Source organism: Mus musculus, chromosome 7, assembly GCF_000001635.26.
Source record: "Mus musculus strain C57BL/6J chromosome 7, GRCm38.p6 C57BL/6J".
NCBI classification, from domain to species: domain Eukaryota; kingdom Metazoa; phylum Chordata; class Mammalia; order Rodentia; family Muridae; genus Mus; species Mus musculus.
In genome coordinates, this window is record NC_000073.6 from 34938977 (window position 1) to 34965214 (window position 26238).

Here is a 26238-nt window from a genome sequence, read left to right on the forward strand (position 1 = left end):
TGAAGGTTGCAGGGTCAGTTAGGCAGGCAGAATGTAAGAGAAACAGCCACAGCTGCCCAGGGATAGATGCTGCCTGCTTCTTAGCCTGGGGTGGGGTGGCGGGGGGTGGCGGGGGGGGGGGCTTCAGGAAGAGGGGTCTGTGATGGGACAGAGCGAGGTTGCTGCCTTGCTCTGAAGGGGCTGTATGTATACTCTGACTGCTCAAGAAGTGCCAGACAGCCATTTTGTTGGTGCTACTTTGATTTTAAAAGCAGATTCAAAAATTTAAGGGCATTTCAGGCCACTGGTGTGTGCTGGTGTTTTGGGAAGCTGCCATGAGTAATGAATGGCTTGTTTTCAAGAGTTTCAGTGCTGGTAGGGCAGATCTCTGCACACTGGGGCCACATGGGCTTTTCTCAGCAACACAGTTGAAGCGTGCCTAATTCCTTTGTTAAGAGTGACTCACTGGCTTGGTCAGAGTCCTGCTTAGGAGCCCGTGTAAAGTTCCCTTGGGCAGCTTCCGGATTGTCCCCAGGGCAGGATCTGGGCTCACAGGGCTCTGATAATTCTTTTGGTGCCTGTCCACCTAGTCAAGGCTGCCTGGGAGATGGATGCTGGCTATGACCTGCAGCCAGACAGGAACATTTAACAGCCCCACTAGGGAGAGCAGATGGGTCCCCCGTGGCACGCGCTCCTGGAAAGGCCTGGGGTTGTTAGAGCTGTGCTGTCTAGTCCTAGGGCTACATTCAGAGCCAACAACACAAAACCGAGTCTTGTTCCCTTAATTTTTGAGGCACAGCCTCCAGTCGGTGTGCTGATGAGTGTAGCACTAATGGGTCTCCGCGGGGAAGGCAGATGGAGCTGCTGGGCTGGGAGAGGTTCTGCAGCCATAGAGGTAACCGGGGCCCACTCAAGCAGCTGTGATCAATAAAAGATGCTACTCTGCCAGGACTCACCGACGCCTGGCCGGCTCTCTCTGGCCTCAATGCATTTGAGCGTCAAGCTTGCAGCAAGGGGCCCTTCTCCTCCATTATTCCTAACCAGCATGTCCAGAGAGTCACTGTGGAGAGAAAACCCATCAGCCCACACATTTGTTATCCAGCTCCTCTCTCCTAAGGACAATAGCAGATACAATCCCCAAGTGCCTCCTCGCTCTCTGATTCTGCCGCTGTAATTGACGGCATCGGTGTGTGCTGATGAATGTAGACCCTTCATGTCAACGAAACAACACACCCAGGGCCTGACACACTCTGCTCTGTTGGTTTTAATGAGCCTCTCTCCCCTCCAGGAGGGGCAGGCGGGAGGAAGGGACTCTGCATGCCTTCATTTGTGAAACACAGAGGGGCTCAGTCATTCTCCAGGTACTGAGTGAGGGGAGGAGAGAGGCAGCTCCCGGGGAGCGCTTCAGCCCAGTTGGCTAGACCATGGCTGGCCTAGAATACTGGCCTTTGACCCTGTATTCAACTAGGTCACTTAAGTTTTAATTTTTTCCATTTTATTATTACCCATCTTTCCCTTTGTTCTTACCTTCCTTTTAAGGAAGGGTCCTGGGGACTCTGTGCTGGCCCTGAGCTTATGGTCCTCCCACCTCTACCTTCCAGGTTCTAGGAAAATAGGCGCACACTGTGCCTGCTCATTTCATTTTCTTTTATAAAGTAAACCTTTTTCCCCCTTAGGAAATAGGGTCTCACTGTGTATTCCAAACTGACCTTAAACTCACAATTCTCCTGCCTCAGCTTCCCAAATGCTGGAATTATAGATGTGAGGCACCACACTGTATCAGGAAATAAACCCCTAATATGTAAATATATAAAAACTATACCAGAATGCTCACACAGCATCATTTATAATAATTAATCATTAGAAATAATTTACATGTCTAGCAGTGGGAAGGATCAAGTAAATTATGCATATTCCATTAAGACTTTTCTATAACCACACATTAGAACTGGGCTTTGTTATTTCTTTTTAAAAGTGTGTGTGCATGTGTGTGTGTGTGTGTGTGCATGTGTGTGTGTGTGTGTGTCCTTGTGCCGCCCCTTCTGTCCTGGCTTTGCTGTTCCTTAACTGTGCATTTAGGCAGGTTCTGTAGCCCTCACACAAGCCGTTTCATCTGTGAGTCCTGGACGTTCGTAGCAGAGCCTTTATGGGTGGTTGAAGGAAGGTGATGTGTGTAAGATGACTGACATGGGCCGTAATCAAAGACTTATTGAACGTTTACCATCCCCAGCAGTTGTGACTGCTAAAAATTACGTGTTTGAAGAATATTTAATGACAGGAAATAAGCGAAGCATGTAATTTCATATGATCCAAATGTCATTACAGTTCTCTGTTTCTGTGCACAGAGCTGAACTGTCTCTGGGGATGGGATGGCAGGTGCATTTTCTCTTTCATGGCTTTCAGTATGTCCCAGCTTTTCTCCAGAAACCTTTTAGTATTGAAAAGTGTGTATATGCTATGTCAAAACCTATCAAAATATCTACCTTAAATGTGTACGGTGTGGAGTGTCTCAGCAATAGCTCAGCTAGCCTGTTGGAACAGCCCATCCTCCTCTTCTGTGTTGAGGGTATCAGAGAGCTTAGGGTGGGGGTGAGGACTATGACAGACAGTCATCGGAGGACCAGTTTGCCTCCAGGAAGGTGGTCAGTGCTCTGGATAAAACTGCAGGTTTCCCAACTGGTATATGACTGGTGCTTTGTTAGAGCATGGATGACGGCTGGCTGGGGCCGGGTAGAGAAGGGAGTGACTGAATCTGCTTGCAGGGCTGGGCTGGGGTTCAGACCCAAGTAGGATGTGATGGACTAGTCAAGATGGTGGAAATGATCCAGCCATAGGTGAGAGTGAGCAGAGGTGTGGGCAGGTGAGCCTATGTCTGCTCAGAGAAGGTACTGGAGATGAAGCATTCCGCTTGTAAGGGCAGGGGACCAAGGAGGCCAGGGCGGAAGCCAGTGAGTGGAGTTGAGGAGAGCTAACTTCCTTCAGTTTAGCCTAGAAGATCAGTGGGGAGGGACGGGGGAGTCATCTACTCTGAGGATGGGCAGCTAATGGGGTTTGTGTCTGATAGGCCCAGATCTTTCAGGAAGAGCAGGAAACCATCATGCAGGTGCTAGCCTTGGGGAGTGGGCAGGTCTGGCTCTTAGGAGCCAGGGGTCTTTGTGGTACCTGGAGGCAGGCTACATGGTGAGGTAGGTGCTGGGTTTATACCCTCTGTACTGTCTTGATGGCTGTAGGGCTTTCTGGAGTCTTTCCACCTCTATGAGCCTCGATTTCTTCATCTTAAGGGCAGCGTGGCAGTGGCTTCTCCTGTCTTGAGGACCTGCTCCCGAGATGAGCACTGTAATCTTCAGGTCATGATTGCGTATCATCTCCGTTCCACTTCTCCATCGGACTAGTCACTGGATGCCGTGGCTGACACCTGACAGAACTTGCGAAAGGAAAAGCTTCAGTCCACACTGGGTGCAGCTGGTGACGGCAGGAGCTTGTGGTGGAGCACAAGAGCTCCCGTCACAGCAGACTGAGAGCGAGCACGGCAGCCATCAGGGGCTGCCAGACCCTACCTCCTAAAGGATTTGCAGCCTTCAAAATAGTCCACAACCTGGCCACTTCACACACCAGTCTGTGTGAGACATTTCAGATTCAAACTGGAACACTGCTCTAAAGTGGGTTTCCCTTTTGATTTTCAGATTGCCAGTGTCCTGACCTCACGGAACCCCTCTGTCCTCCTCACTTTGGTAAGTGGCTGCTCTCAGGAGCCATGCAGTTCTTGGCACTGCTCCGCGGTGGGGGTATGAGGATTAAGAGACTGAAAAGAAGCTAAGTACAGAAATATGCAGGCTTGGGATGCTGAGGCAGGAGGATGGGAGTTAGAGGCCAGCCTGAGCTACCTAAGTGAACACAAAAGAGAAGCTGAGAACTGGTCACCTGTGGTGAGTAAGGACACCTGTTTTGTGCTAATGGCTGACCGTGGAATATGCTGTGTCTGGTCTTGTAGCCACAGTGCGAAAGGTACCACCAGTCATCCTTGGGCTTAAAACCAGACTTGGACATAGAACTGTGTCCATCTTACGCTCTTAGCATTTCAGGTATAGATTATTACTCTCTATTCTCATCTGAATGCCCTATGATAGTACAATTTGGCAATCAGACTCTTGACACCTTAAGGGGGTCAGCCTGGGGTGAGGCAGACCTGGGCTGATGTACATTCTTCTGCCTTGCCCCCAGGGCTGGCGCTCTCTGTCTTTCTCTCTGTCTCTGTTTCTGTCACACACACACACACACACACACACACACACACACACACACACACATCCCTTCATCCTTCCAGAATGGCCCTTCTCTCCTTTGTTACTGACTTGCCCTCCTCCCACATGTTTTCTTGCTGTGCTGCTTCTGTGGCTAAGCAGACACGGTAGCTGTGGTGGGTGCAGTCAGAGATGGCCTGGCTTCTTTTTTTTTCACATCATGTACCCTAATCGCATTCATCTCCCCCCTTCTCATGCCCACCCTTCACCCTTGGGGTACAGCCCAGATCAGGGATGTCCACCTTTGGTGGTAACAGACCCCTGCTGCTAAAGAGCCACAGACCTAGATGTGGCCTCAGTGGCAGCACAGGCCAGGGCCCCACCATGGTCTCAGAGGCATCACCAGCTACTCACATCAGGCTGATCCTCACTACCCTTGGGTCTCCAGTTCTGCCTCTCTTCACCGTGCCCACACCCCACTGTTTCTCATTCTCTTTCATCTCTCCACCACTTCCTTGTTCCTCTAAGTGGCACCTGGGGCCTCTGAGTGTCTGGGGTTGTTTCAGGAATGCTATACCTACTACCGGTGTAGTATGGCTCAGGGCCAGGGTTATCTCAGGCTTGTGCTGCACTGGACTGGTGGTCACCTCAGGCTCACTTTTTTCAGGCTTTAACCATTGAGATTTCGTGAGTCAGAACACAGAATGAAGGTGTAGCCTCTCTCCTCTCTGCCACCTACTGACACACATGTGACACAGCAGCCACACCTGTAGTGCCTCTAGGGACAGAATGGCCCAGTATGTTTTATCTAGGATCAAAGTTGGACAGGGATCAGCCTGAGATTCTTGTTTGTTTGTTTGTTTGTTTGTTTTTCGAGACAGGGGTTCTCTGTGTAGCCCTGGCTGTCCTGGAACTCACTCTGTAGACCAGGCTGGCCTCGAACTCAGAAATCCCACCTGCCTCTGCCTCCCAAGTGCTGGGATTAAAGGCGTGTGCCACCACGCCCCGGCGCCCAGCCTGAGATTCTTAAGAAAGCTATGGCTGCTGAGAGTGTCTTCCCTGTCCGAAGGTGGCTCTCTTTTCTCTGAACCACTTGTTTAATCTCAGTATCTGACTGAGTTCCCGTTGGAGACGAATGGAGACGGATAGAGGCTGTAGTTGTCCCTGGAGGGTTGGTTTCCAGACCCCTGGGGATCCCAACACTACAGATTCAGGAGTCCCTGGAGTCTCTTTTATTATATCAACCCATGCACACCCTCCCATATCCAGCAAATCACCTGCAGGTTACCTGTAACACTACAATGCTAAGTGCCTGTCCGTAGGGTTTCTGTTGCTGTGATAAGTACCATGACCTAAAGCTACTTGTGGAGGAAAGGGTTTATTTCATCTTATACCTTGTGGTCCATCATCCAGGGAAGTCAGAGCAGGAACTCAAGGAAGACAGGACCTGGAGCTGATGCAGAGGCTGTGAAGGGGTGCTGCTTACTAGCTTGCTCCTCACTGCTTGCTCAGCCTGCTTTCTTATGCCATATAGAAACACCTGCCCGGGGATGGCCCCACTCACAATGGGCTGGACCTTTCCACATCAGTCATAATCAAGAAAATGCCCTACAGGTTTTTCTACAGATTAGTCTGGTGGGAGCATTTTCTCAACCATGGTCCCCTCCTCTCAGATGACTCTAACGTGTGTCAAGTTAGCCTGATACTGCTTCCCTGGGTATGATACACTGTCTTGTTCAGGAGATGATGAAAAGGAAAAAATTTGCAGCTGTAATTGTTTCTTGGTTTGGGGGATTTTGTTGTTTTCTTTTTTCAAATATTTTTGTTCTGTGAGTGAACTATAGTATGCAGGGCAGGCTACATTCCTTTGGACCTCACACTAGTGACAGTGTATATGTATGATAAAATATAAGGAGCCTGGAGAGCACAGATGAGGTGGGGAGAGAGTGTGTCTGTGTGTGTGTTGGTGGGGAAGGTATCTCAGGTTCTTGATTTTCTTGCCCAGCCCCTGCCTGGACCTGAGTGTGCAGTGCCAGCAGAGCACTCCGACCCACCCAGACCCATCCCTGCTGTGTGCCTGGGATGCTCTGACCCATCCAGGCTAGTTTTGAACTGGTGATTTCCCTTTTCTCAGTCTCCCCAGTGCTAGAATTATAAGCATGAGCTTGAATCTCTCTGCTTTTCACATTGCACTAGGAAAAAAACAAACAAACAAAAAAAGCCTGTCTTTGTTCTGGGGCCTAGCTTAGAGCTACCTAGGGGAAGGGCATGCTGGGCTGTGGTTCCATCTGAGTCTGTCTGGAAGAGGCAGACCCTCCTAGGCAGGCCCTGGGGATGCTTGTGGCCCTTGTGTGACACACCTGTTCTAACACCTTCTCTTCTCTCCACAGCGCGGTGTCAACACAGACAGTGGCAGTGTCTGCAGGGAGGCCTCCTTCGAGGGCATTAGCAAGTGAGTCTGCCCTCCACCAACACCTACCTTCACCAGCTGATCTTTCCCAGGCTGGCCACACAAGACATGAATTATGGGAAGGTGCTGAGGATAGGTTGGATCAAGTGTTTGAAGGAACGATGTAGTGAAATAATCTGTGAAAAACCACTTCCTTTTTTACTTTAAGGAAGATACCCTTCGGTGTTGGGCTCCCTCTCAGAAGAACCCAGGGGCCCTGGCCGCTGTGCAGCAAGAAGAGCCATTTTCTTTGTTTTTAACATTGGCTGATTGACTGTGTGTATATGTGGAGGTCAGAGACAACCTTTGGGGGCTGGTTCTGTTCTCTCCTTCCACTGTGTAGATCCTGGGAGTAGAACTGATGCTGGTAGGCTTGGTGGCATAGCCAGTTTACATTGTTCATGTAACCAGCCTTGTTTTTCATTTTCTATTTAGACCAGGCTGTCCTAGGGATGACCTTCACATTGGCTGGCTTCTCTGACATCAGTCTTTTTTTAAAAATCAACCCCAACACCCCTCCCCCCCAACTCTGACACCCCTCCCCCCTCAACTATGACTCCCCCCCCCCCCCCACCAAGTCCTGGCCCAGGCCAGTTCTCAGGACCTCCCTGCATCTCCATTAGCCTAGTCTCTTACTCACTACCTAGTTAAGGTCTGAGTTGAACCCCCAATCCCTACTCAGGAAACAGGTCCCCTCTCTGGACAGGAGGGTAATAGGTCTGTCTCCTTGTCACACATGCCCCCCAGAGAGCAGTGCTTGCTAGCTGTGTCCAGGCTAGGCTGTTGTCCTGGGAGGTCTGGGCTGGAGTGATGATTAGGCTGTTACAGATGGGTCCAAGCCAGCAAACAGCCCTCAACCATGCTGCTGCACCTGAGCCACAGTGACCTCCCAACCACAGGTTCTCTGTAGGCACTTTGTCCTCTGTTGTCTTTTCGTAGACCAAGGTGGTACCGGAAGAGGCTCCTTATAATTATGTATGAGTCTGAGCCCCAGGAGGGAGGGAATCCGTGTATGTGCGATGGAAGGGTGATTAGAAAGGATTATGAGCTCATGCATATGTATCATTTCTCCAGTGGTAAGAGCTGTGGGGCAGGGAGCCGGGGTATCTAGTTTGGTTCTTTCACTGCTGCATCCTCTTGGGATTTCGCCCTAAGCAGCCTGCTGGTGGCCAGCTCAGCTTGCTGAGCCTGCTAAGTCTGTGTTCCTCTCCTAGCTCCCCAGCACTGCCAGCAACACCCTCTTCACCTTTCTCCACCCATACCATCTGCAGCCTCTGCGTGGGCTTCAGCCGTGTGGAAGCGGGTGCCTTGGTGGGTACCTCGCTGACCAGCTTTGTGACTTTGGTAAACACAAGCAGTGCAGCACTGCTTGGGAGACTGTCTGTAGCCAGAGCCTGTACAATAACTGCTACTGCTACAGATCCTGCTCAGATAAATATGTTACCCCATGAGCCTTGGTCTCCCCATCTGTGCTATAGCCAAGTGGACCCAGTCAGTGGCCAGATCCGTGCATGGCTATAAGCTGCAGCATCTGGTCTCAGCCGCAGAGGATGCCGAGTTTCTCCTAGAATGAGATCCGGCAGATGATACGACTGCTGAGGTCCTGGAGTGAAGCTGCTGAGGCCGATCTCTGCTGCACTGGGAAGGTTTACCGAGAAAGGCCATCATGGTCACTGGGAACCAGAGTGGAGACCTCGTCCTGCCTCATTGAGAGGACTCGGTGCTGTGAACTCCAGCCTTGCTCTCCTCTGAGCAGATCCCAGCCTCTGCCCCTGGATCCTCCCCTGAGTCTTTTCAGTCTTTCTCAAGACCCCAGTGAGCTTGTACCCTGCAGTTCTCCACCCAGTTGACATCGTGGGACTTGTCTTTCTGGTTTTGTTTTTGAGACAAGATCTTACTCTGTAGCCTAGAACAGGACTGGAACTCACAAGTCTCCCATTGCAGGTGTGCACCAACATGTCCCTCGTGGAGCCCTTTTCCTGAGGCCCAGGGATTGTCTATTCCATAGTTTGTCTCACTCATGGAATGCATATATATGGTGGGGGACTGCTGTGGTGCTCCCCAAGCCCATGGCAGCTGAGCTGGGCTGGGGCCAGCTCTCCATTCTGGGTGTGGGCCGGCTTTGCTTCTGCACCCATGTGATAGTCAGACCTGTATGTGGGACCCATATTCCCTCCCCTCTCTGGTCCAAGGTTGGTTTGTCCCTTATTCTCCTCTTCTCTGGGCCTCACCTCTCACTCTGTAAACCTTTGTGTAATTTTTCCGGTGTTCCTATGCTAGGACAGGAGCCTTCGTCAGGTGTCCTACCCTACGTTCCACGAACACCCACTTGGGTCCTGGTCATTGGTTCAAGTGCCCCTAGTTCCTCCCTGTTACAAGTCATGCCTGTGTTCTTGGGCTCTGGGCTGCAAGCACCTCAGGACTCGGTGACAAGCTGGGGAGAAACCTTGTCCTCAAAGGGCCACTGTGACACAGGACTGCACTTACCTGCCTGCCGAGAGTCTCCAGCTGACTGCTGGATAATAATAGACTTTTCCTAAGCAAGATGAATCTTTCCTGTTGTCCTAGTTTCCAGTGTGTAACCAATCTGTCCTCAGTCTCCTCTCGCTGCCCAGATGAAGCTCCACATTCCTGGGATTTTGCTTTTGACCCCTCTGAAATGCCTCCATATTGGGTCTCTGTTCTACCTAGACTGATAGGTAGATTTAGCCCTCTGTCTGTCCTGGGGGCCTCCCAGGCTGCCTTTTCTTGGCCTGCCTGGAGGAGGGGCTGGCAGTGGCCTCAGTAGTCTACCCATTCCAGACCCTCTGAGCTGTGGTCCAGCCAGGTAGTCGGTTTGTGACTTTCACTTCAGAATATGGCTTCATGGCATTACCTATCTGGTGTATTGTCCCATAGGTGTGGAGCCTTAGCCTCAGACCAGAGCCAGGCCTCCTGAGGAGGAGAGTGTGTACCAGGTCAGAGAGTGGTGGGGACAGTAGAGGAGCAGAGGTGAGGGAGGTGGTAGACATGTCAGAGGTCAGAGAGATCTTGCTGGAGCCACAGGCCACTGGGCTTCCAAGAGGCTATGGCCTCTGATTACTTTGTGATATTTGTGATGAATGAGGGATCTGGCCCAGCCCAGGGAGCTGTGTTAGGCCCTGTTGTATCTGACACAAGTTCCAGGGGACATTTAGAAGAGGGTCTCTCCATAGACTCTGGTAGGCATATAGTGGATGGGAGCAGGGCTTAGGCTCTCATTGCCGGGCTCTGCTGTAGGGACAAGGGCTGCTCCATAGGCTGGAGGGAGCTAGAGAGGCAGAGATAGGGAGGACAGACCTGCAGTGAAGAGGACTTGAGACATGTCTTCTGGACTCCAGGCACCCAGGGCCCCTCAAAAACTTGGCTCCAGCAGCCCATGACCAAGCCAGATGCCGTGCATCTTTGTCAGTGCCTGAGGAAGTCAATGTTAGGGCAGAGTTTCCTGAAATAGGGATGCTGACCGTGAAGGCTCTATGGAATGAGCATGTGGCCTAAGCTGAGAGCCACCCATCCCTCAGAGTCGAGAGAGGTAGTGGGGACACTTCCTTGGTACCAGGCCATCGCCCTTCCAGACATGCAGAACCTATGTGCATGAATTCTGGGTGGAGACAGCCAATTACAGAGTTTGCCGTTTCACGCCGTCATCTGAGAGAGAAATATGGTCCTTATTTCACATCAGCTGGCTATTGAGAACAAGCATATTTCTTATCTTTTGGCATTTAGTTAAATTGCCTTGCATATTTGAAGACAATTGGTTACAAATTAATTCCATTTAAATAAGCAGTTAAATATGAAATGCTGAATTTGGGACTTGCTAATGCAAGGATATTAATATTCAACGATGTGAATTTTAAAACCTAGGAAGTTAGAGGGACATTATTAAAACGTGACAATTTACAGCAAAATGCCAATTTGTGGTTTGGGGACCATGACTTTTGGGTAACGGTTAACTTGCATATCAAGTTAATATTTAGGGTTGAGCTTCAAATTATGGCCCATGGAAATCTCCATGAAGGGAGAACTGTCCCCAACGCCCTTTTAGGAAATGTATGTGTGTGGGAGGGTAGGGGGCTCCTTTAGTGGATTAGAAATTCCATGCCCGGGGTGTGGGGTGAGAGAGACCTGGCTCAGATGCTAGGCCCTATCTGTTCACCCTTCCATTCTCCACCGTCCACTCCTAGGGTATCCTCTTACCCCCACAGACATGATAGGGTTTTGTTGTTTTTGCATAGTGAACATATTCTCGTCAGTGAACGTGCTATTAGCACCTAGGCCACAGTGTAGAATACCTGAATGTCATCACTTAGAGTTAAACTCATCCACATAGTCCTTTGGACTCTTCTGTGTGTCTGAGTGTGTTTCTGTCTGGAATTCTATGTGTCTCTGTGTGTATGCCTTAGTCTATGTGTGTCATTTATGTCTGTGTGTCCATGTTTATGTGGTTGTGGGTCTTTCTATATGTATGTGTGTGTGCCTCGTAAGCACATGTGCTGTAAATGTCTTTTGGCGTCTGGGCAAGTAGAATAATTCCTCCTTTGTAGTTTTAATTTTTACCATCTCACCCACAGTCAACCACAATCTAAAAGCGTTGCATGGAAAAATTCTAGAAATAATTAATTTATAAGGAATCCAAGTTGGTACTTACAGCATTCAAGGTAGAACGCCCTTTGAAGTCTCCTGTCCCAGCAGAGGAGGCCCTGGAAACTATACAGCTAGGTGACAGAGTGAGAGGTGATCACGGCCCAGGCAAAGGAGGCTCCGGGGGACAGACATGGGAGGGGATGGGAGTGTGAGACCCAGGCCAGGCACTCCGGAGCACAGTCCCACCACGAGCTCTGTCTCAGCCCTCACTCACACCCTGCAGTTCTGAGATAGGCTCTCACTTTGTAGTCCAGGCTTGTCCTCTTACCGCAGCCCCCTGCATGGCTGAGGTTGCATGCATTACCATGATTGACCAGTTCCTGACTTCATGCTGTTCTGCAAAGCAGGATCCCATCTTGTATCATTTACTAAGTCACGGATTATCCACGGTACATATGACACTCACCCATTAATTTCTCAGTAGCTGTCTCTCTTATCAAATCAGCCACGTGGTATTCCAGTACTTGTGTTCAGATAGCCTTTATTTTACTTAATAATTAATTTTTTTCAAAGCACAAGTCTAGTGATGCGATTTTATTTTAGCATGTTGTAATTGTTCTATTTTATTATTACTTATTACTAGCTTCCTACTCTGCCTAATTTATTTTAAATTTTACCATAGCTATTCATGCTTGGGGAGAGAACCATGGTATACCCAGTGTTCAGTACTATCTATGTTCATAGGCACCCACTGGGGGTTGGGGGGAGGTCCAGGAATGTGTTCTTCCTAGGACATGGGTGACATCTGTCCATTTGTGTGTGTCTCTGGTGTCTCCTATGTGCATGTCTGTATATTTTCTGTCTAGTCTGCTCTTCTATGCTTACAGTTACCTTTGTGTGTGTTTCTGCAGCTGTGTCTATATGCCTGTTTCACCTTGCTGCTTCTGCATGTACATGTGTGTGACTGTATACACGTGTGTGTGACTGTATGCATGTGTGTGTGTGTGTGTGTGTGTGTGCTGTGTGAAATGAGATGCAGCCAGCTGTTGAGTAGCTAGGCCAGTGCTTTCTCCAAGGACATAGTGACAGTTGGCAAGATGGGAGAGTCTTGCTTTATGTGAACTGCTGCTCTGGTCTTTGTTCTGAGCCACATTGGCTGTCTGTAATCTCTTTGATACACCCTAGGCAGGACTTTCATTCTTTTGTTCTTAGATTTGTTTATTTTTATTTTATGTCTATGGATGTTTGTTTGCATGTATGTCTGTGTACCATATGCAAGCGATGCCTTCAGAGGCCAGAAGAGAGCCCTGGATCCCAAGGGCAAATGATTGTGTGTTATAGGTGCTGGGAACTGAACCCAGGCCCTCCATAAGAGCAGCAAGTGACTTAACCACTGAGCCATCCCTCCAGCCCCACTTTGATTCTAAAGTATTTAAGTCGATTTAGAACCAAGAAGCTTTGTTTGTGTACTTCAGAATCTCCAAAGCTTCAGAGATGAAGCCACTAAGAAAGCTGGTACCTTTTCATAAAAGTATCTTTTATTTACCTGGTTTAATTTTTTTTCTTCAAGGCTTACTGCCTCCGTCTGCTGAGCTAGGCCTAGTCCTGGAAGCTTCTAGACTCTACAATCTAATCTAGCCCTACAGTGTTTTCCGCCTCTGAGACTCACCAAGCACTGCCTTTAAAAAAACAAACAAACAAAAACCCCTCACTTTTTTACATTTAATCATTTGTGGGGGTAGGGGTGTGTGTCTCATTCATGATGTACCCGTTGAGGTCTGTCTGAGGACAACTTGCAAGAGTTGGTTCTCTTCCACCATGTGGGCCCCAGGGATCAAGCTTGTGCCTTTAGCCCTGAGCTATCTCGCTGGCTGGCCCACCAGTGCCTGTTTCTTCCTGTAGGCTCACATCACTGTAGAGCCTGTTCAGTCTGAAGGAATCCTTGTGGGGTAAGCTTGGCAGCGATGATTCCCTCATAACTTGTTTGTCTGTGGTGTTTTAATTTTCCTTCATGTTCTCAGCAATGCAAGGAGACTGTCTGTTTTGGAAGGATTTTGCCATAACCATAGTGAACACACTCCAGGCAGCTGCCTGTTCTTTTTCTGTATCCCCATCTTTGTGGGAATTGATGCCTCCTTCCTTGTGATTTTTCTCTAGGAGAACTATATCCTTCTGACCTCAGAGAACTCACCTCTTCCATGTCCTTACCCTGATACTGATATACAGAAGTCCCCTTAGCGCACGTCAAGTCAAACTTGTGGTCCATGCAGGCCCAGGCCTCAACAGCAGCAGGCATGCTGCTCAGAATACTCATGGCACATACCATGCTGTACCTTGGCCAGACTCCTGGACACCACACTGGAGACAAGTAGTTGATACCAACCTTGAGGCCCATGGGATAGATACCAGTCCACAAACTGGCTGTTCTTGGTCTTGATGGCAGTGATGGTACCACTCACATCCTTGTGTAGCACATCTCCATGGGACAGGAGGCCGAAGGACATACACTTGGCTATGCTGGGGATTACACTTTACCATCTGGTTGGGAGGCTCAAAGCAGCTCAGGGTAGTCTCTACCACTAACAGTTCTCGTGGCAGGCCTTCTCTGCAGAGATGACTGGAGCATAGGTGGCCAAGGGGAAGGAGACACAAGGGTAGGCCAAAAAGTTGGTCTGAAACTCTGTCAGATTTATACATGAGGCCCTTTTGAAGAACAGAATAGCTGTGTTAGAGGAGCCAGTTTGAGAGATGAGGTGGCAGAGACTGGTTTAGGTTGGGTGTTTGAGGTCATCTATGACATCGTAGTCTTCTATGAAGGCACAGTCCAAGTGCTCAGGGTGGTGTGGGTGATCCACAGCTGGGAACACTTGGGGCACTATATAGGATGAGAACTCCAGATCAGACATCTTGCCACAGTCAATAGAGAGCTGCTCCATCAGCAATGATGTGAGCCAGAGTCCTCTCCAAAGCTGTAGAAACCCAGGAAGCCCTGAGTCCAGCCTGGCTAGGCGGTCTCCTTGGTAGTGATGGAATGACCACCGACATAGTTGTTGGTGGCATCCTTTGGTTGGGTAGCATAAGCTGGCAATATGGCTCATTTCAGATCTCACCAGTTACTGTGGGCTCCAGATCCACAGAGACTGCCTGTAACTCGGCACCAGTTTCCATCAGGCTAAATCCTTGTGTGACAGTCAGGCTCACAACAGTCCTTACCCATCCAGACACACGAACTGAGAGGCAATTACACCTGAAGAACCCTGGTGTTGCCTCTCATATCGTCGGGATCAAAGGTTACAGTGAGACCTTCTTCCTTCCTTTTTGAAGCATAGCTTTGCTGGAACTTTGGGTTCTCATTTTTTTCTTCTTTCATTCCTTTGTACATTATCCCATTGCCCTCTGGTTGGCATAGTTTCTTCTGATGCAGAATTGGCTGCTGATGAGAACATACCCCGTATGGGGGCTGAATTGAGTTTCTCACGATGCTTGCAAGATGTAGAAGCTCCATCATTGATAGATGCACTGTATCTCAGTCAGGCTTTTATAAGGTTAGAACATGGAAGTTGAACCACTCAGGTGTAGATCCCCTCATTACACCCCAGTTAGAAAACTGAAAAGACCTAAATCCACTCATTGTGAGTTCAGGACCACTGATGCAAGCACTGTTTGGTAGTTTGGCTGTGTCATGTCTTTAGAGTTGTGCTACTTAGAGACTATTGAGGTTTAAGGGGCTGGAGAGAGAGCTCTGTGGTTAAGATCACTGGCTGCTTTTCCAGAGGACCTAGGTGCAATTCCCAGCATCCACATGGTAGGTAGCTCACAGCTGTCTGTAACTTCAGTCCCACTGTCTTCTGGCCTCTACAGACCACTAGACATGCATGTGGGGCAAAGATATACATGCAGGCAAAATACCCATGCACATAAAATGAATTTATTCTTTAAAAAGAATGTGTATAGTTGTGTTCATCAAATTACTAAAAAAAATCACTCTCTTCTTCCAGATATTTTTCTTTCTCCCCCATTTCTGGTACTCCCATTGTGAGTTAATGAACTTGATAAAAAGTCAACCTTGTGGAGAAGGAATGTTTTATAGTCAGAGTGCTTTCCCTCCAACTGACCAGGCTTAGAGGTGGTAGCAGACCAGGCCTCCGGGCCTGAATGAGGTAGCAGCAGCTTTCTCTGGGCCAGGGAGCCAGGAACTTCCAAGGTGGGGGACTCTCTTGGTCATGGCATGTTTGGGTTGAATGAGATACTTCTAGCTGGCATATGCTAGGTCATGCAACTAACACCATTGACGTGTCTTCTCTTTACAGGTTCAATGTCAACAACACGATTCTTCACCCAGAGATCGTGGAATGGTAAGTGCATGGCTTGTGATGACCTCCGCTAATTGTGCTCGGCTCTTGGAGAATGGAGACAGTTCCTTTCACAATCCGTGCGTGCTCTGTGTGCCTGTAACTCTTTCCTAGGCAGCTCTTACATGCAGCACAGCTGGTTTTTCTTTGAGTGGCTGCACTTACCGTGAAGGTAGGCGAGAGCCTCAACAGAGCCTCTCCAGGCTCTGTACTCCATGGGGAGGCAGGCAGAAGGCTTCTCGTTACTTCTGAGCCTGAGTCTGTGTGCTTACACTTTCCTGTCTGGGATTACTGTGTCCTAAACACAGTGGAGGTAAGGGTGGTGTGAGGTGGGGCCAGGGAATCCCTGTTCAAGGACAGCAGGGAAAAGGGTGGTGGCCTTGGGTGGCTCTTCGAAGCCAGGGAAATAGATCCTGAGTAGCCTGAGGGACATTGTTGCTTGTCAGGTTTTTCAGCTTTCTCCTGAGAGAAAAAGAAGGCCCAGGAAACTTTTGAAGGACTTAGGAGAGTGAAGATCACATTTGAATTTCCAGAAGCCATTTTAACCTCTAACTGGAGACTCCGCCGAAGGCAGGAGTGGGAACCAGTGCTGCTCTAAGGGCCTGGTGACCATGGAGACGGCAGGGTGACAGCCAGGGGGCCATGGAGACTGACAGAGCTGAGAGCAACAGATCTGAGATTTATCCACAAATTGTCAGAGGCAGGTGCCCATGGGATCAGGTAGAGATCCAAGAGCTGCTGGCAGATATCGGTAGTGACCATGGCCTGGTGCCAGTCACAGCCACACACTCTGGGGATGGAGACTGTGTCTTTCAGGCTCATGGCACCTCTTCTTGTTTGTGTCAAGGAACCAACATCTGTCTCTGCAGCTCACTCAGCAGGACAAATGCCAGCTACTGGGAATTGGCCTGTGTCCACCATTCCCTGCACTGGGACTTTCCCCTGGGGTCATTACAGTGGGGAGACCACAGCTGTCTTGTGAGCTCCAGCATCTCCCCAAGGGATGAGCCATTAGTTCGTCACTTTAGAGCAAGCTCACTTTAATTCCAGTGACATTTGCAAGGTTCCAAGGTGGAGTCTGCGTTTATAAGAATACCTCTCAGCTTTATTAAAGCGAGCAGCAAAAAGGACTTATTTGGCATTTGATGGTAGTAGAACAATTTCAGAAATGTCACATTGTCCTTGCTGCCTCAGGGGTGTGTTTTAATAGCACAGGGCCCAGTCTCTGCAGTGATACAGTTGATCTTGGCAGATCCATCATAGCCACAATTATTGCCCTCCTCGCTAGAACCCAAGGAGGGGCTCTGGGTGCGATAGCGGCCAGTCCTCATCTCCCAAAGCAGGTGGACTTTCTATGATATTAAATCACCATTTGGTGTTACAATTTTGAGAGTTCCTGGATTTTGCTTACTTGTTTGGTGGTAGTGTGGTGTGGTGGTGGCAGTGGTGGTGGTGGCAGTTGGCCTCAAACTTGAGCTGCTCCCGCTTTTTCATCCCAAATGCCGGGATTATAGGTCCATCCCACCACTCTCAACTCCCCCAGGTCTTGAATGCCCTGGCTGCCTGTTCTTCCCCTCTCTGCCCTATGGAGGTTATCTGTGCAGGGGATAGACCAACCCCAGTCTCTGTCTCTTTAAAGACCTCTGAACTTCTCAGTCTCTTTTGCTTCAGCCATGAGACAGCTGTGGTCAGACCCAACGTTTGGTGAGAATGAAAGGATTTGCCACCCCCTGTTTCTTCATCTGCAAAGCAGGTGGCTGATACAGTGATTGGGTGAGACAGGAGTCAATTGCTGTCATGTCTTAATAACACTGGCCCCTACCAAGACTCTCCATGTAAGGCCTGTGCTAATAAACACTCGCAAGCCACTCTATTTGAAGAGGTTGCTGTTGTTGTGAATAAGGCAGCTTCTCTAGTTATCCCCATGCTACAGATAAGGAAGCCGAGGCACAGAGAGTTAGTGACTCACCCTAGGGAAAGCCAGGAGTCCACGCTGTTGGCTCTACAGTTTTACCCAGCCTCTTGTAGCTCAGCAGGGCTTTCTGGAGTCCGGGGCTTGCCCCAGTACCGCCGCCTCAGCTCACTCCTGGTCCCTCTACAAGGCCAGCTAACTGCTGTCCTTGGATTGGGTCTGGGGTCAAGTACTGCAGCGCTGAGAGCAGGGGCTATGCAAGAAGTGTCCCTGGCACCCACAGAACACCCCAGGCCCAGATTAGCATTTTGGAGCATGCGTGGCTTTTCCAGGACCAGTCTGATTGGGAGGCGGCGAGCAGCCTCTCCCAGCATGGGGAGCTGGTGCTCTAAGATTTTTTTCTTGGGGTTTGGTTTTGGGTAGCATTCATTTTCTTTGTGTGACTGTTTTATTGTTTTGCACCCTCTCAGGCAGCGCCTTTTCTGATTTCCTGTAAATTCCTCCATAATTGCACTTCCCCACAAACACGAGATCATAACTGCACATTTCTGTGCTTGTGCTTCAGTATTGCAGCTTGGAACGAATAGGTCAGAAGTTGAAACTGACTAAGAGCAGGCCTGTCACTGTCATAATTCAGCCTGGGCCTTGGCTCTGCTGTTTTGTAGAGGATGAAATTGATCTGGAGGTAGGGTGGGAAATAAAAGAAGATGCCTTCATCCCGCCTCATAGCTCCGTGCCGGGCCGCAGCATCACGCAAGAGTGAGTGTATCCATGGCTGCTGTGCTTCTCCTTGGGTTTTAAGTGAGACTGCGTTCATTTGAGTCATCGGCCAGTTTTAGAACTGTTAATTAAGCGGAGTGAAAGTGTCCTGCATGCATTAAAATGCAGGCTATGGGTAATGTAGCTACTTCTGCTCCCCTGCCTGCAGCCTGCACAGGAGGTAAATTACTGCAGAGGGCTTCAGGACAGAGGTGCACTGGACCCAACATTTTGGGTAACATGTCCCAAATTTTAAAAATGCATCCAGAATTTAAAAACATGATGACCTAGATTCTTGGCATATGGGAAGTACTGCAGTAGGACCACCGCCTGTCTCGCGCTGAGTAGTTCTGGCACCCTTCATGAAATGACTGGAGATTCCCAAAGCAGAGAGAGAATTTGGTTCCTACGCACCAGGAGGTGGGAGATGGGATGGGGGGGAGTGTCACTGTTCCCAGGGTCCTGTGCCAGGCGTCTGACCCAACAAATCAGGTCTGGTCACTAACCTCAGAAATCAAGAGGAAAGGGGTGTAGTCACAGTGGCTGTATTGGGAAGATGGAGAACAAGAAACTCAGCCATTGGTGGACGTTGGCATGAGTTTTAGGGAGGGCAGGGCAGGACAAAGAAATCTGTGTAGTTAAATAGTCTGGGTCAGCTTATGGCCTGGCTGGCCCTGTCTCAGCCGTGGTTCTGGAAGGTGACCCCAGAAAGTCTTACTATCTGCTTCTCATGAGATGGTGTTCCTGTTTTGGGGAGAGGAGACACTTCCTTGCTAAGTTTTGTCAGTCTTTGAGGCACTTCCCCTCATTCATGGGTGATCTGTCTGAGAGAGTCTGCTGTTTCTGGAATACGGAGTGACTATAGGTTCAGAACAGTAATCGGAGACACTAAAGTGTCTAACCCTCACCCTAACCCTAACCCTAACCCTAACCCTAACCCTAACCCTAACCCTAACCCTAACCTAAGGGTGTCTTAGTTAGGTTTCTATTGTTGTGATAAAGCCCATGACCAAAAGTAACTTGTGGAGGAAGGGGTTTATTTGTCTATAGTTGTATATCATGGTCCACCACTGAAGAAAGCCAGGGCAGAAACTCGAGGCAGGAGCTGAAGCAGAGACCATGGAAGAATGCTGCTTACTGGCTTGTTCCCCATGGTTTGTTCAGTTTGCTTTCTTATGTACCCCAGGACCACCTGCTTAGGGACTGCATCACCCACAGTGGGCCGGGCCCTTCCACAGCAATCATCAATGAAAACAATACCTCAAGACTTGTTTACAAACCAATTTTATAGAGACATGTTCTCAATTACAATTTCCTTTACCTAGGTTTGTATAGGTTTGTGTCAAAGTGACAGAAAACAACCAGCACAGGGGGTCAGAATAGGATGTTGTAAAGCTCACAGTACCATACCTTAGTTATCTTTGGTTTTGGTTTTGAGGTTGAGTGTCACTCTCTAGCCCACATTGGAAACTCGAGCCTCCTGCTCCCTAGAGTCTAACTATCTTAGTTACTCTTTATGCCTTCAGCCTTGAGGAGTGAATGAAATAGGCCAAGTTTCATTCTAGACAATCAGATTTTAGACAGACATTCCTGCAGTCATTAACAGTGTGTGACCTTGAATAGGAGTCTGACCTAGAACAAGAGAAGAGACACCATACTTCCTCCTGCTCCAAGTTTGTGGAGATGCCCGAGTGAGGAGTCTGTACTTTATAGCTAAACCTTGGAGTACTAGCTCTGTCTGTACCATGGCATGCACAGTCAGGCCCTGTTTTGAATGTAGAGTGGACTTCTGCCCCTACACCTGCCTGTCCCCACAACCCCTCTAGGGACTAAGCTGGTTTATTTATGGACTTGCTGGTAAAGCCTCCCAAGGATATGTGACTTCTATCCAGCCCAATCCTTGTCCCCCCTGCTACTGTGTGGTTTTTCTTCTCACACTCCGTCTCCAGTGTGGAGAGGATGTTGGGGGCAGGGCCTAGGGAGTCCTTTGGTATGGAAGCCCTGGCCACCTGTGCTCTGGGGGGGCTTTGGGAGAGATGGAGTTCCTGGCCCTTTCAATGGATTTTATTCAACAAGCTGGCACCTTGATGCTTAGAGACTGATCTGGGAAATACTTCATCCTGTCTTGCTACTATTTTAATCAGTGCTGCATTCAGACCTCAGTTAATTGATGTCTTAATCCTGGGTTTAATACCTAGAGGCAGTTTTGTGACCTGTGAATATTTAAGGGGAAAAAAAAAGATTGCACAAATAAATCTCTGCCTAGTACAGTTTTTGTCATTTCAGGCCTGTGGAGGAGACTTTAGTTTCTGGTTCCAGGGTAAAGTCTGTGATCCTCATCTTCTCACACACATTAGTGCCTCTGAATATGGGGGGAAGGGACGTGTGTGTGTGTGTGTGTGTGTGTGTGTGTGTGTGTGTGTGTGTGTGTGAGTGTGTGTGTGTGTGTGTGTGTGTGTGTAGCTACTCTACTACTGAGCTTCATATCCAGCGACTGGGTTTTTGCTATGCCCAGGTTGGCTTCAAACTCATGATCCTCCTGTCTCTACCTCCTGAGTGCTCAGGTTCCGGGTATGTGCTGTCAGCCCTGGTTTGCGCCTGCCTATCTGTTGGAGTGACCCCTGGGTATACTAGAGCTGCCTACAGCCCCACCCTGCCTTGCCCTGTCCTGCCCTGCCCAGGCTAGCTTCAAATTCATGCTCCTCCTGCCCCAGCCTCTTAGATCCTGGGAGTGCAGCGCAGGTTGCCATGCCTGCCTCCCTTTTTCTAACTGAGAGTGAGCCGTCCAGCCCGTGTGCTGCCTGACTGTCTTCTTCAGGCAGTAGTTGTGAGCAGCCCATTCCTTGGCTCTGCTCTGGGCCACAGAGGTCTATCCCTGTGGCTCCCTGCTCTTCAGATCCACTCAGCCTTTTGAAAGACGCTTAGAGATTTTCAGTGCATTCATTCTGGGAGGGTCCCTCTACTATCTGGAACCAAAGGTTGGATGGGGGAGCCCTCTCCAACCCTGAAAAAGCCGTTTCCTGGTGGCCACTGAGCCAGGTAAAAGGGCAGGAAGCGGAGGGAGGAGGCTGCGGGAGAGGCTGCATGCAGGTTGTGGGTGGGAAGCAGAATCTTGTGGTCGTTTCCCTCATCTGAGGATATCTAAGGTTACTGGAAACCAGAAGTCAGAGTCTTGCCCTGCCTCACCATGACCCCAGGAGCTATGTGAAGCAGGAAGGGCTGGAGAGAGAGAAAGGGAGAGTCTGGCAAAGTTCTGCCCATGGGCACAGCCTGGAGCCATGGGTTGAGTGTAGGCTATCAGTGGACCAGAGGGAGAGGTGCCAGCTGTCTGCCTTCAGCAGTGGGAGGGTTTTAGAGACCAGAACACAGTGGGGATTTTTGCATTCTAGGCCCCAGATACTGGGGTCCTTCTACAGCAGATCAAGTCCAGACAGAGGCTGACGCCAGAGACTGGGAGCAGGTATAGAAGGCAAAGTGGGTATGTGTGTGTGTGGGGGGGTGGGGGTGTCAGGAGGGCAAAAAAGGATGGGCCATTCCTGCATCCACTGGGCTCCAGGAGCAGGTGAGAGGAAGGTTGGCAGAAGGTTGAGGGTACAGGATAACCAGGAGGCTGAGGGCAGGACAGGAGGTTTGTAATGAAGAAGCTGCTTTTGAGGAGCTTGGCTGCAAGCTAGTGGAGTGAGTGCAGGGGAGATTGCTGCAAAAGAGTCCAGTTCCAGTGGCCCAGAGCTGCAGTGAGGGGACATGTGGGCAGCTGCTATGCTGCATAGGCACATAAGCCCCAAACTCCTGTTAAGCCAGGAAGGTCTAGAGTTCAAAGATAGCCTGGGCTACATGGTAAATTTGAGGTTACCTTGAACTATAGAGTATGATCCTGCCTCAAAAAAACAAAAACGAAGGGCTGGAGAGATGGCTCAGTGGTTAAAAGCACTGACTGCTCTTCCAAAGGTCCTGAGTTCAAATCCCAGCAACCACATGATGGCTCACAACCATCTGTAATGAGATCTGATGCCCTCTTCTGAATTGTCTGAAGACAGCTACAGTGTACTTACATATAATAATAAAAATAAATCTTAAAAAAAAAGAAATGATAAGTTAAAAAAAAAAAAAACTGAAGAGGGTAAAGGACTTGGCAGGTAGAGCAGAGAGCCATCCGCAGGAGAAAGAGAGTATGTGTTCAGAAGCACAAAACTTGGGAACTGTGGAAGGAGAGGCAGAGTGGCTTATCCCGGAGCTTGGTGGTCAGTTGTCAGTCTGCTGAAAGGGGCCTCTGTAGGAGGTTAGAGCAGGAGGAAGAAATTGGGAGTCTACCTCCTGAATGCTCCCCCGAGATGGGGACCATACGGTGATCAGGTGAGCCAGGTGGCTGGCAGCTTCCCTGCCAACCTCCCCTCCCGGTCCTGTGCTCTCCCTGTACTCTGCAGCAAACAAGGTGGGGCCCTGTGGATGGGTGGACACAGGCTGAAGGAGTGTGACGCACAGGCAGGAGCAATGGTGACAGTCTCATCCCAGGAGAAGGGCCACGGGCCAAAGACACCTATATCTGATTTAGTTGTGGTATCACTCGACCATTACTGCATGCAAGAGATGCCTGCAGCCTGTGGAGGGTGACAGTAAGGAGTGAGATGCAGCAGTCACAAGGTTACCCTGCGTGAAGTTGTGGACCTCTACTGTTAACCTGGAGCTTCTTCTCTGAGTCCCACTTTGTCTCCAGACCTGCCCCTCGGGGGTGGGGGTGGGCGTGGGGGTGGGGGTGGGGGATACCAGTAAGCGTTCTGGTCCCCAGCTCTGGAATCAGAAGTCCCTCTTTCCGGCTTCAGGAAAGAGAGGGTGTCTGCTTGGGGGCAGTCTCACTGGCTGGGATTGCTCTGCCTACCTCACCATGAAGGCAGGCTCTAAAGCCTGTGGAAGGCAGTAGCATGCTGCAGGGCCTTCCACATTTCACTGTAACCAGTGGCTGACTACCCCAGATGTATGGCCTTGTGGAGGCACAGCTGCTGCTGTGCTGTCCCGAGGGCTGGCTGCTTCTGATGGAGTCTGAGAAGTGACTGAGTTCACATCAGTCAGAGCCCATCCTCTTCCTCCCTCTGGCTCTCTCTTGTGGGCAGCAGAGGACAGGTGGGTGGATCATAGGTCCCCCTGGGCAGAGACACAGGCACTGACTGGAGGGTGGTGACCTTGAAGGTGCCTGATTGCTGCTTTTTTTAGAGGGAAAGGTGAGGTGCTTAGCCTTATGCAAAGGAGCTGAACTGGCCATTAAAGCAACGTGCAGAGGACCCTTGGCCTGTTCCCCACTCTCCTCTGCCCAGGCTGCTTTGGGAGATCTCTACTGGGGAGGAGTCTAGATCCTTCCCATCTGCAGAATCCAGACCTTCCCATGGCAGCCTTCCTTTCCTATGTTATAATTGCTTTTTCTCTCTCCCGAGTCTCCAGGTTTTGAGAGAGGGACATTTTTAACTTCCCAACTGGGAATGTCAGATTGGCACATCCTTGCTAGCAAGGTGAATGCACATCTACTGTGGGTGCCCCCCATTAAAGGTTTAAAAGTGTTGCCCAAGCAGTATGTGTACCCTGTTAGAAAACTCCGCTGGTTTTCTCAATAGATAGGCATTCACAGGGTGAGGTGGGGTCTTACTGCATCTCCCTGATGGCGCAGGCTACTGAACGGTTTTTTCACGTGCTTATGACCATTCTGTATTTATTCCCTCCTTTCAGAACCACCTGCTCCATGCATTTGCCCATTTATTGATTGGGCCGTTTGTCCTTTCAGTGATGATTTTATTTTTTAAAGAAAATATTCTGGATGGTAATGCCCTGCCAGGTGTTTTCTCTGCCACTCTTTGGGCCATCTCCATCGGTGGGAATGTAAACTTGTAAAGCCACTATGGGAATCAGTGTGTAGGTTCCTCAAAAACTCAAAGTAGAACTCAAAAACAAAAAACAAACCAAAAACCGAAAAAACCCAGTGTGCCACTCCTGGTACCAAAGGGAATCAGCCAGAATATTACAGACACACTTGTGCACCCATATTTACTGCTGTGCCTTTCACAACAGCGTGGTATGGAATTAGTCCACCAACAGCTGAGAAAAGAAAACCTGATGTATGTACACTAAGGAGTTTGGGTCACTGCAAAGAATGAAATGTCTTTTGCGGGAAAATGGGCAGAAGCAGAGACCATCATGCTAAGTGTAGTTCGGAAGGCCTAGAAAGGGAGCTATCTCACCGACACATTCCTCTGGCGTGTTGATTTTAATTCAAACTGTGGTGTGTCTCATGTGTATGTATGCGTTTATATGTGTGGCGCGGTGGTGGTATGGGAGAGCATGTGTGTGTGTGTGGGGGGGTTAGGGGCAGGGTGTGTCAGTGTGTGTGTGTGTGTGTGTGACTATTTAGGAAGACGAGGTGGTTCAGCATGAGCATGTTACACACATGTATAAATGAAACTAGGCATGACAGTCATGCCTTTAATCCCGTCACCTAGGAGGCTAACTCAACCAGAGATTCATGAGTTCAAGGCTGGCCTGCACTACTATAAAAAAAATAATACAAAAATGTCAAAATGAGACCCATTATTTTGTATAATTAATATATGCTAATAAATTGTATTAAAAGAATGAGAGACTCCCATAATGAGGAAATAGTATAGGGACTGTAGATCAAAATCCTGCCCGCCATCCCGCCCACCATCCCACCTCCCATCCCTCACAGGATGCTTTTAGTGCTGTGGTTCTTTTGGCTCTCCCCTGGCTTCCTTTTGCCAGCTTGCCACACAAGGGCCCTGTTTGTGGCCTGCTCTGGGAACTTCGTGTACCATCTTCCCCTCACAAGCTGAGGCTGCAGGACCCCACATCACCTCCCACACCGCACTCCGCACAGCACTTGCTGTCCTCACCTCCGACTCCCATCATGGTGTTTTTTTGGCCAGAATTCTTACCATTTCATCTGCTCTTTATTGAGCAGTAAATCCTCCACGTTTGGGGAGAGAGAAGATAACTGTAAACGGTAAAAATAACAACAAAAATAAAAATGAAAAAACTATAATATTGGGTTTGCATCACCATCGCTGTGGCTGTGGTCCACACCCTCCTTGGGAATGCTCCCTGGAGGCAGCCCCCTCGTGTCCTAACATCACCATCCAGCCAGCCATCCGCAAGAGCAGGCTTCTGGTAGCAAAGAAAGAGATTTTTTTCCCTTACATAACCACCAGCTGCAGACCTCCAGCTTGCATGTAGCTCTGCAGTGGATGCCTAATCCACAGGAGGCCCTTGGTCCCATTCCCAGGACTGCAGAGAATTACTCCATATTTTATTACCCTTTGGTGTATCTTTCTGGAAAAGAACAACCCTTTTGTTAGGGTAAAAGCAGCATTTGTATACTTTTAAAAGTTAAAAAATATAACCAGAGTCTAGAAGGAATGTGTGGAGAGAGAGACAGAGAGACAGAGAAACAGAGCGACAGAGACAGACAGACAGACAGACAGACAGAGAGACAGAGAATGAGAATGAGAGAGAATGGTTAATAGGCACAAGGGTGCAGTTGAATAGATGTGACTGCTATCAATTAATTGAATATTTGGAATTAGCTACTGGGGAGGAGCTTTGAATGGTTTTAATATAAAGAAATTATATATAGCTACCTATGATGGTACATACCTATGACTCTAGCACTTTAGGACCAGAGTCAAGGAGATTGAAAGTTCAAAGCTAGCCTGGGCTACATAAAGAATCGAAGGCCAGCCTAGTCTACATAGTAAGACTCTGTCTCAAAATAAACGAAAAAAAAGGAAAAAAAGTATGCCTGAGGTGATAATACTGCTAGGATCATTAAAAATATGGAAATACACTGGGCGGTGGTGGCGCAGGCTATCAATCCCAGCACTTGGGAGGCAGAGGCAGAGGCAGAGACAGAGGCCAGCCTGATCTACAGACTGAGTTCCAGGACAG

The 26238-nt window shown here is 49.2% G+C and overlaps 1 protein-coding gene and 1 non-coding gene across 3 annotated transcripts in view; one reads left to right on the forward strand and one right to left on the reverse strand.

The window, feature by feature from the left end:
- Pepd (peptidase D) overlaps nucleotides 1–26238 on the forward strand; it is a 132302-nt gene that overhangs the window by 26570 nt on the left and 79494 nt on the right. For both annotated transcript variants that reach the window (NM_008820.2, XM_006539622.3), the window contains 3 exons: nucleotides 3663–3710; nucleotides 6611–6672; nucleotides 15582–15626. In NM_008820.2, the coding sequence (NP_032846.2) occupies nucleotides 3663–3710; nucleotides 6611–6672; nucleotides 15582–15626 (155 nt within the window). The remainder of the gene's footprint in view (nucleotides 1–3662; nucleotides 3711–6610; nucleotides 6673–15581; nucleotides 15627–26238) is intronic.
- On the reverse strand, nucleotides 4880–5009 carry Gm25922. The gene has a single exon (XR_003947175.1). It is a non-coding gene; the product is annotated as a small nucleolar RNA SNORA17 (small nucleolar RNA).